Here is a 10,488-nt window from a genome sequence, read left to right as displayed (position 1 = left end):
ATTTTAATAAGCTATTTGCTGTAAGCAGGGTTACTTCATTATAGTGTCCGTAGCTAATCCAAACTACTTTCTCTATTGATTTAATATGTAGTCCTTTCAACATTAAATATTAATTGACATGAAAGAGAAGACTGAGTTGGTGCAAGAAACTAGCCCCGTTATGACTTGAGGTAGAGTCATACAGTCATTTTACAAATATTCACTTACACATAAAATTTCACAAGAAAAAAAAGTCTCCATTGTAAGGATACTGGAGATGTTCAAATTAAAACCTGTTACAAATCAAAATATTCTTTTATGGACCTATTTAGTGTCTTTTGAATATGTAACAGCAAATGTCATTGCTTCTGTTTTGTAAGCACAACTTAACTGCATAATTTGCCCTAGATTTGTTTACTCTTTGCCAGGGTACTTGAACAGAAAATAACATAAATATAACCCATCCAACAAACTCTAAAAGTAATGCTTCCATTCTAGCCTGCTAAAACTTCTTTTTCTCTCTGGCAATAGCATACTGTTTAACAACTCTTAAAAGCAAGTTGACTTTCTTTTGGGGTGCAAGGGAACTGTATCTACTGAACATAACACTAGACTAGTGCCTGATCTCATTCCAGTTGTACTTACGTTAGTATGTTGCTAAGCCTACAGCGCTACTGGATATGCAATGTTAGAAAATTTAGGTACATATATGGTCATGAGACTGCCTCAGTAGCAAAATGGCTGAAGACAACTCTAGGAATAAGCTATTAGTAACGCTGAACTCCACATGTAGAAGTTTCTTTTCTATTGCCAAAGAGAATACTGTTACTTACCACTAGTGTAATTTCAGAAGTTGTCATTCTTTTCACAATTTATTGTCTTCTTTGGAGATAACATCATTAAATAACCTTCCTGTATAATACTCCAAAGTGAAGCATTCTAAGAAGCATTTTAAGAGCTTACTCATTACTTTTAAGGGGTAAGACATCTTACAGACTGAAACTATAGTATCAAGCAATTTAATTTGAAGCTGACAAACTTGGTTTTTACAATCTACCATGAATACAGCGTCAGTTGTGAAAGACATAATTTTTCCATTACCTTTATCTCAGTAAAAGATAAACTAATGCATGTAATGGCTTCCTTCTTTTTTATACAAGCAAAACCTTTTATTATAAAATATATATATATTTTAAAGCCCAGATTTGATGACATGGTAAACCATTATAACTCATAGGAGCAAACCCTCCTGAAATGTTAATTCAGATAGTCTTGCATTGCAGCTTTGAAAAGGCTTGCACTTTCTTTAAAACCAACCTAACTACTTGGGGTTTTTCTTTACTCAAAAGGGCCGTCCAATTTCTATGCTTGGTAGGTATTTCACATTGTAGTGCTGAAAATATTATGCATGAACTTGTTCCAAAATCATTTTAGTTCCATTCTTATTGATCTGAGTCATCTTATAATATGCTAGTTCTAGTCTCAACTTGCTGTGCACTAAGTTTTGTGGTATATGACCCTTCTGTATGCAGAACACTTTTCTTTAAAATTTGCTTTTGGAAAAAAAAAATACGCCTGTTTTTCAGTACAATGCCAAAAGCAATTTTTGAATTTGGAATGGCAGCAGTAAGAGAAAGTGCCACACATTCCAAAAAACTCGTAAAATGGGCTGGGCTTGGCTCAGCTCAGCTAGCATCATTTGAGAAATGGTAAGCTGACTTAGACCATCTATGCATACCCACAGTAAATAAGTGGAACCACAGTAATACTGAAAGCCAGTGGGCTGAAGTTGTTTTGTATAAACCACCTAGTAATTTTAACTTCCATTTTCATAGTAAAGTGACTCTGGTTAAGTATGAGATGCATTCTTATAGCAATCCCCAACTGTAACTAAACTAGTACGTCTTTCATTTTTACAGCTGATGGGAGCAGCCGCAATTAAATCAGTTAATTATTAAGAAAAGGAAACGTGTTACAAGTCTAAAGTTCTGATTCTCTTCTCATTGGGAATGGCATCACCTATTCAGAATATGTTGTATAATAAAGCTATAAAAATAGAGCTCAATTACCCAGGAACTTACAGGAAAAAATTGCACATGATTAAGACATGTATTGAAAAACAGACTAGCTAGTATAGCACTGCTGTTTGTTTTTTTGTTTGTTTTAATATCCAACCGTTGTTAACCAGCATTTCTGAACAGATGAGGCTTCCAGAAGCACATAATGTGAAAGTCATGTTGGTGAAAGGACCAGTTAGTGCTGCTTTCTTCTAAATGAGCAACCTGTAAAGAAAACATAAGGACATCGAAATGGGTAGTCAAGTCATTAAAATAGACAGCATTAGAACATTTAATTGCTCTGGCAACCTGAGTTACCGAATTTACATCACAAAGGGATTCATATTTTGTCACTTCTCAAAGTTCAATACATGTAGTCTCCAATTTGAATTCTAATCTAATTTTCATGGCACAATTGTATTTTATACCTGATCTTATAGGGAGGAGACTTACTAGCACAATCAAAATTTAAGTTTCACTACAAGTTTTGAAGATTGGCTCTTTTGCTCGTCCAGGATCACAGGCCCTCAAATAAAGTAACTTTTCTGGCAAGGTGGGTTAGTCTGCAGCTTAGCCTGCCTTAGTCTCATTTAATGTAAATTGTTGTGTGTATGCATGTACATGCAGATCCACCATATCCTTAGTCACAAACAAACTTCTGGGATCGTGCTTTTATTTGAAGAGATAAATATAACTCAACCAATAATTTGCCCAAGTGTAATTTGTCAAACACAAGACTTAATCAAATGGAATGATACTCAGAAAATTGCTTTCTGGTATGACTTCAAGTTAAAGGCCACCCCAGGCTGAAATGGTGCCTGCCATACCTAATCTAACATGTACCAATGTTGGTGCTGTGGGTTATATAGCTAAGCAACTTAAAACCCCATACCCTTGGGGTCAGAGATCAAGAGGACAGGAAATAACTAAAATGTGCATGTTGGTTGCTTCACTGCCTGTGACCAGCACACAATCCTTTTATATTGGGGAAGACAAATGGAATGCTGTGTTGCAATTGTCTCTGCAGCTTATCCAAAGTCAGCTTTCCCCAAACATACATTCAAGTGCTAAGGGATGTGAAAGATAAGTTATTCATTTTCAGTCTTTCATTGTTGTTTTTAAAGCAAAGACTGGAACTTTTAACGTTCATCAAACTTAGTAATGGAAGGGAAGTCCTTTAAGGGAAGTAATGTTAAAGCCTGAATGTTAAATCTTCCTTTTACCTTCTGTAAGCCTGGCTTTTCCTCCCGTAGGCTGGCACAAGACAGTTGAGCATCCTACACACAGAACCACTGTCTGGGCATGACTGAACACTGTGGTGATCTTGTAGCAGCCTAAAAGACAGCAACATTACAGGTGTAAGTTTTTCTTACTATACTGTACCTTGATTAAATGCACACGACTGCACTTGTCATTTTGATAAAGTTGAGTATTTTGCAAATAAGTTCTCTTCAGTTTTGCTTGTAACTGATTAGGGAAAATAAGTGAAGTAAAAGTAACAGTCTTCACTTGTGGACACCTTTAATCGCTGCTCATATCTTGTCTGTCCCTGTTACTGTAGTGGTAAACGGTGGTCAATACACTTTTTCTTGTGCTAGTTTAACAATTTCCGCTAAGGATGCGACTTCTTTTAACCATCATTAGATATACTTCTGTAGCATACAAAAAGCACAAACCATGCATGAGGACTCTACTGTGCAAGACACTTGAACTCTGACCATACATCACTACAACCCCCAAATGTGGATGCAATTATACTGGTTTAGAAAGATTAATATATTAGCATAGCTTATTCGAGAAGTCTATCCTATATCACAATGACTACACTTATGCAAACAGTTGGACTAGTATTTAATCATTATGTTCTAACATGATGAAAAATGTGTGTAGACCAGCTCTTACCAGAATGCCCGCACTTAAGGAACAACGTCACTCAAGCTATTTATATTCGTATTTCATGTAAATGTTATTTCTCTCTAACAACATGCAAGAAAAAGTCACAACCATTGTGAAGGGTAATAAAGCTCTTGTGCCTGTTTTCATGAGAGAACAAACTAAAAGCCTGATCTTTCCAATAAAAGTGCCTAGAAGTCTGTGAGGTAGGAGGGAAAAATTTAGATAACCCCACCCCATTGTCTTCCTTGACCCCACAATCCTTGTACCACAGTGAGGTACAATTATAGTGAACCTTTGCATATAAAAGCCATAAGTATAAACAGAGATATAAGCAGACAAGGTTCTTTGGGTGGATCTGATATCTTTTAGTAGACCAACTTAAATAGCTGGAGAACAATTTTTAAGCAAGCTTTTGATTCAAAAACCCTTCATCAGGCTAAGGAAGTTTCAGCAGTTGATGTGTAAACAGAGATATCACACTCCTGAACACTTACCTGGACACTTCACATCCATGAAATAGGAATTTGGACTCTGGACCAACCGTTTCTTTTTGTGTTTTTTCTTTTCCTCCTCCAAGGAGGGGTGCACCAGATCTCTAGCCAGCTAGGGCAGGAGAGCAAAAACACACACCAAGCATTAGATAAGAGTTCAGCCCAGGCCCATGGGTTGGATGGGGACTTTTTGTCCCCGTTGTGCTGCTTTGTTCTTAGTGAGCAAAGGCAGCTTGAGGCACAAAGCTGAGGCCACTACATCCAGGCCAGCGCAGGGTATACATAGGGGCCGCATTCACACTTTTAAATCCTTTTTCCTCAGGCTGCTAACGCTGCATTTTATGTTAACAAAGTACAGCGAGAGCCCGCCTGTCCGCCCCCGCCACCTCGTCCTACGAGGAGCCCGCGGCGGTGCCGAATGCAGCTGCGGGACCAGGACAGCGCTCCCGGGTAGGGTCGGGCCGGGCGTGCTGCTGCGGCGCCCCCAGGCGGAAGCAGCAACCGTCTCGCACCGCCTGGGCCAGAGTGGACATCGCTGCTCCCCGAGAACGGCTGCGGCCACGGCCAGCCCCGCACGGCCCAGCGCAGCCGTCTTCAGCGGCCGCCCCGCGGCCTGTCGCGCCCCGCAGCTGCTTGGAGCCCGCGGCCGGGACACTACGCAGCTCCCGCCGCTGACAGCCCCGCCCCCCGGGAGGCGCTGCGTCGTGCGGGGCAGGAGGGGCTGGCGATCCCCCACCTCGCCCCCAGCTTAGGCCTCAGCCGTTAACCCCCCGCCCGCGGGGCGCTCGGCGAGGGGCTCGCGCCGCGCCCGTAAACAACTCACAGGCATGTTTCCCCAAGCGGAAGCCCTGTCCGCGTGAACCGAAAACGGGCCGCGAGGGCAGCCAATCAGGGCACGCCCCGCCCGCACGCCCTCCTCGCACTGCGCTTCTGTTTCCGGGGGGGGCTACGGAGGGGGAGGTGTTCTGGGCGCTGCGGACTGTTCTCTATGGCGTTCAAGGAGTACTGTTCTGTCCGTGCCGAGCCTGGCTGAGGCAGCACGCTGCCTGCCCTACACCCACCCGTGCCCACTCCGCACCTGCGGAGCCCCGGGCCTGGGCCCAGCACCAGCCCCTGCCAGCCCTGCTTCATGAGAGACCTGGTCTGTCTCAGTGCCCCTGGAGCGCGCAGGGGGCACACGCCGAGCGTTGGCTCTGTAGGGCGGCCAGAATAAAGGCTGGACCCGTCCCAGCTTTCCACATCTCTGAACTGCCAGGCGCTTCAGAAACTAGCGGCAGGGTGGCTGCCTCAGAATGGGAAAGTCCCCAGCAGCGGGAAGCGTGGATGGGGTGTTGCCAAGCGCATCCCCCGCTTAGCATCAAACACACATGTGAGGCTGCCAAGCGCATAAGAACATGGCTACGCAGCTGGCGGTGTGCACCAAGGAAGAGCAGCGTTCTGTCATCTGGTTCCTGTGGGCCGAAGGGGTGCCGCCCAGCGAAATTCACCGTCGGATCGTGGCACAGTATGGTGAAAACTGCCTGGCCCAACGGAAAGTCTATGAGTGGGTGGAGAAGTTCAAGCATGGCCGCACATCCGTAGTAGATGAACCCCGCACAGGACGCCCCAATACAGCCACAACAGAGGACAACATTGCTAAGGTTGATGCGGCTGTGCATGCAAGCAAGAGAGTGAGCATTCCTGAACTAGTGGCAGAAGTTGGTGTAAGTGCTGGCAGCATCCACGCCATTTTGCACAATCATCTGAATTATCAGAAAGTATGTGCCCGCTGGGTGCCAAAGCAGCTGATGGACGTGCATAAACGACAGCGTGTGGAAATGTGTACCCAGCTTCTGCAACATCTACAAGATGAAGGGGAGGGGTTCCTCTCACGCATTGTCACTGGGGATGAGACCTGGGTCCACCATTATGATCCTGAGAGCAAAAGGCAAAGCATGCAGTGGAAATGCACATCATCACCACCGCCCAAAAAACTCCGTACTCAACCACCCTCTGGCAAGGTCTTGCTCATCCTCTTTTGGGATTGCTTGGGGCCACTCCTTGTGCACTCCATGAAGTGTGGGGTCACAGTCAATAGTAGCACCTACTTCCATGTTCTCCAAAACCACCTAGAGCCAGCTATTCGGATCAAGCGGCCTGGAAAGCTCAAGCAAGGTGTCCTTCTCCAGCTTGAGAATGTGAGGCTACACAGTGCACGGGTGACTCTCGAGACTTTGCATGGGCTCGGCTTTGAAATTTTACCATATCCCCCATATAGTCCCGATCTTGCACCAAGTGATTATCATGTGTTTGGACCATTGAAAGAGGCTCTTCGTGGACACAGATTCACCAGTGATGCAGAGGTGCAACATGCAGTGCAGGAGTGGCTGTCACAGCTACCAGAAAGCTTCTTTGAGGATGGTATCAAGAAACTTGTGACTCGCTGGAATACCTGTGTTGCAAAGCAGGGTGACTATTTGGAGAAGTGATGTGGCCCAGTAAATGATCATTGTACATAAAACTGTTTCATTTTGACATTGCCATTAGTTTCTGAAACACCCTTAGAATTGGAGTTGGAAACAAGAGTGTTATTTGTTGAATCCCAAGTGTCACTTCTGGCAGTATACCTGTATTCTTTTGGAGGTACCCAAGTTAAGAAAAAAGATGTAGTTACAACCCATAGTTATGCTACTTTTAAAAAAAAATTTCAGAAGTGAAAAGCTGTCTTCCTGACAGCTGGAATTAAAAGGCAACTGTGGATTTCATGTATTCCTGAATTTCTTTAAATGGCTTGAAAAAAGATGAATAACTGTCTCACAATAGCCACACTTGTTTGATCCTTGATTGCTGTTGGATTTGATTGGAACTAACCCAATGGAATGTGAAAAAACATAATTTACCAAATGTCCAGTAAAGGACATAACTAGACCTTATAAAAGTTGCACAGTATCAGTGATCATCCACATCTTTCAGACTACATTAAAAGGTGTCATGAGACATCAGGCTCTTCTTTCTATATACTCTTTTTAAATTACAGCATCTTTAAAAGCCTAACAAGTGATCCAATGAGTGTTGTGTACAACAAAAGTTGTATGAAGAGAATATACGCTCAAAGTAGGATAATAATAGGACAGAGAGGAGTTCTAGAAGTACTCTCACTGAACAATCTTTTGTAACATCATCAGGAACTTTATTAGTTGTATTATACTGTGCCATTTAGATTTTATGATGCAATTAAAAATATAATCATAAAAATATATATTTCCTTTATTACTAACTTTTGCCTTGTATTTGTTGCAGTCTAGTTAAGAGTATTTGGTTTTGAAAGATTTGATTTAGGTCATCTCCAAATGCTTTTGTTTAGTTGACTTACTAGAGTTCAGAGAGATGCTAATGGTTCTGGTTCCTTGAATTTTTGAGGTGTGTTAAGTCAGTAAATGAACAGCTACTTCATTACTGTTCATCTTTTCAACAACTCTATTCTGAAAGGTGAGGGCATCGACACTGTTCTGCTGTACAAAATATCAGAACCATGATGAAAACATCTCTAACAAAAGAAAAGTGTAAGGTATTCTGCAGGAATGCCACATTTGTATTGTTTCACACTATTATATAAGCTTTCAACCTTTTAGTGTTCTTCTGTAGTTAGCACTGTCTGTCTTACAATGACACTGTAATAATAGGCAGTCTTTTTTTTTAACCATTTTCTATAATTAAAAAAATCATGAGAAGTGAAAAGAATTTGCTGGCATGTGGAATTAAAAGGCACTATGGTAATGAATTGTGGTGATACTCATGTAGTTAAGGGCATTTAAAAACTTACTTTTATTATAAAAGTCCTTTAACCTGACAGGGATCTACTAATACTTCTAATACTGATACTCTGCTTACTGTCTTCTGAAGAGAAGAACAGGCAGTCATTATCAGTACAGAACAGCTTGCTCTAATTCTTGCTTTGTACTTTTCTCCTCCCTTGCAGTCTTTTGCTTGCTGATATACCCAATTTAATTGTAGACTTACAGTAAGAAAGTAGTAAATCAGCTGGTTCAGTTCCTGGAGGTCAGTTATAAGCCCCTTTCACCCCGACAATACTATCATCATGTCACACCAAAGAAATTTGACAACTTTTGAAATGTCACTCTCTTCTTCTTCTATACTGGCATTCCCTTAGATTGCTGATTCCTGTTAAGACCCTTCAGGATCTTATGAAAGATTTGATTAAAATTTTACATTAAAAACAGGTTTCTAGGGAAGGCAAAGTGTATGTTCATAATCTGAAAGCAGGATGTGTTTAAAGTCACATCTCTATTTTGGCTTTAATGAGAGCTTCATTTCCTAGTGCTGGATGATTGCAGCTTAAAGTGACCTGTAAAAGAAGGAATTTGTGATTCCACTGAGATCACCCTCCTGACAAGACATATTTTTAAGTCCTGCTTCTTGGGAAACGGTTATACCATTGAGACAAGGTCCAAGGTACAACAGTGCCTGCTCAGCATCAAGTTAGTGCACCAATAACCCCTCACGGGCACCCACACTAGGGACAGAAACGCACAACTCCAGTTAAAATCTAACAGCAAATGAGAGGCTTGGTTACAAAAGAAAGAACAGTAAATTAGTAATTAAACATTAGCTGGCTGTTAGGACAACCATGGAGATAGACTGGCACACTTGCATGGCAGTTCATTTTTTTTCAAAAAGTGATGAAAGGTTGTTTGCTGTCTAACACCTGTAGCTGAAAGTCTGATGACGTACATCAGAGTACCCCTCTACTGTGCTGTCCCTGATTGCATGGAATCCTCTTTCCTTGTAGGGTATAAGGTAGCACTTGAGTATCTTGCTCATGCTCTATGTCACTCAGTTCTGCTCTATTGGCTGCTCTTTGCTCCTAGGGCTGGCTGTGCATTAGGGATTTGCTCCTCAATGGTGTCAGAGTACATGTCAGATCTTGATTACAAACAATATTGGATGCTGCCTATAATATTATTTTTCCTCCTAAGAATATATAGGTAATAATTAAGAAATAATGCATTATTATTCATTTTATAGAAGTTTGTTTAGAGTAGGGAACTTTGCATCATATTAACTGCATTTCTGCTGTTATATCCATGCTATTTCCACAGCCAAAAGTCATACTAACCAGTTCACTTACGTGGTGTCCTTGCTTTAGAGACTGTCTCTCTATGGAGATATGTGTTACAAAATCCATCTTTAAACTGATTGATTTTAACTTCCAGTGATGCAAACTAAACTGTTGGAGTCTCTTGAATCATACATTTAGCTAATATTGATTTTGCTTAGGCTGGCAAAGAAATTTTAAAGCAAGTTTAAAATCAGTTTAGTAACACATAGTCAAGTCAGCACAGTTTCTCATATTCAAAGATTCAAAGTAAAGTTTTTCCTTTCTGAAGACTGAGCAGACTGAAATATATGCAAATTTAATTAACTTCATTTTGCATTGCTAAATGCCTCCATGTAGCACTCCTTAGACAAAGTTCTTTAAATATGCATATAGAAAGGTTCACTGTTATAAGCTATTTAATGAAGAGCACAACTCTGTGTAAAGACCAACATTTTTTTTTTAAATAGAAAAATTAATGCAAGTAGAACTAGGACCCAGGGAAGGTACCAGCACAGGGCCTAGAAAGAGACCAGAAAGCCCTAAATGCACTTACTACAACTCAGAAACAGATGGCAGATTATTTTGAAGAAACATTCAACAGAATTTCTGGTGACAAGCACCAACCCAGCCCTTCCTGTCCCCTCTGTGCCATGCCACTTGAGTCTCAGCCACGCGGTGGAGAACTGTGTGCTGGGAGGAGATGGCCTGGGCCAGGCTGGCTCCTGGAACAGAGCCGGCCTGGGCCAGGCTGGCTCCTGGAACAGAGCCAGCCTGGTCTGGCCCATCCAGGCTGCAATGTTCCTGGCTGCATGGCTGGGACCCATGCAGTGCAGCATGGAGGGAATGGGCCAGGCCCAGCTGGCTCTGTGTTGCACCATGCAGGTCCCAGCCTTGCAGCTGGAACCACATTGGGATGGGCTGTCCCCATGCCACAGTATATGGATCCCAACCTTGCACCTGAGAACCC

General features: G+C 42.1%; 1 protein-coding gene across 1 annotated transcript; it reads right to left on the bottom strand.

The window, feature by feature from the left end:
- Positions 1-982: 982 nt before the first annotated feature.
- RPS27L (ribosomal protein S27 like) lies at positions 983-5,339 on the bottom strand. Its single transcript, XM_090028376.1, has 4 exons — positions 5,247-5,339; positions 4,427-4,535; positions 3,260-3,370; positions 983-2,261 (listed from the first exon to the last, which is right to left on the bottom strand). Exons 1-4 carry the CDS (start codon positions 5,250-5,252, stop codon positions 2,233-2,235), a joined length of 255 nt encoding a protein of 84 aa, XP_089884502.1. The 5' UTR covers positions 5,253-5,339; the 3' UTR covers positions 983-2,232.
- Positions 5,340-10,488: the final 5,149 nt, after the last annotated feature.

This window comes from Crocodylus siamensis, chromosome 15, assembly GCF_052110815.1.
Source record: "Crocodylus siamensis isolate JL-2025a chromosome 15, ASM5211081v1, whole genome shotgun sequence".
NCBI classification, from domain to species: Eukaryota; Metazoa; Chordata; order Crocodylia; family Crocodylidae; genus Crocodylus; species Crocodylus siamensis.
The sequence above is the reverse complement of the archived record's forward strand: the minus strand, read 5'-3'. Positions and strand labels throughout refer to the sequence as shown.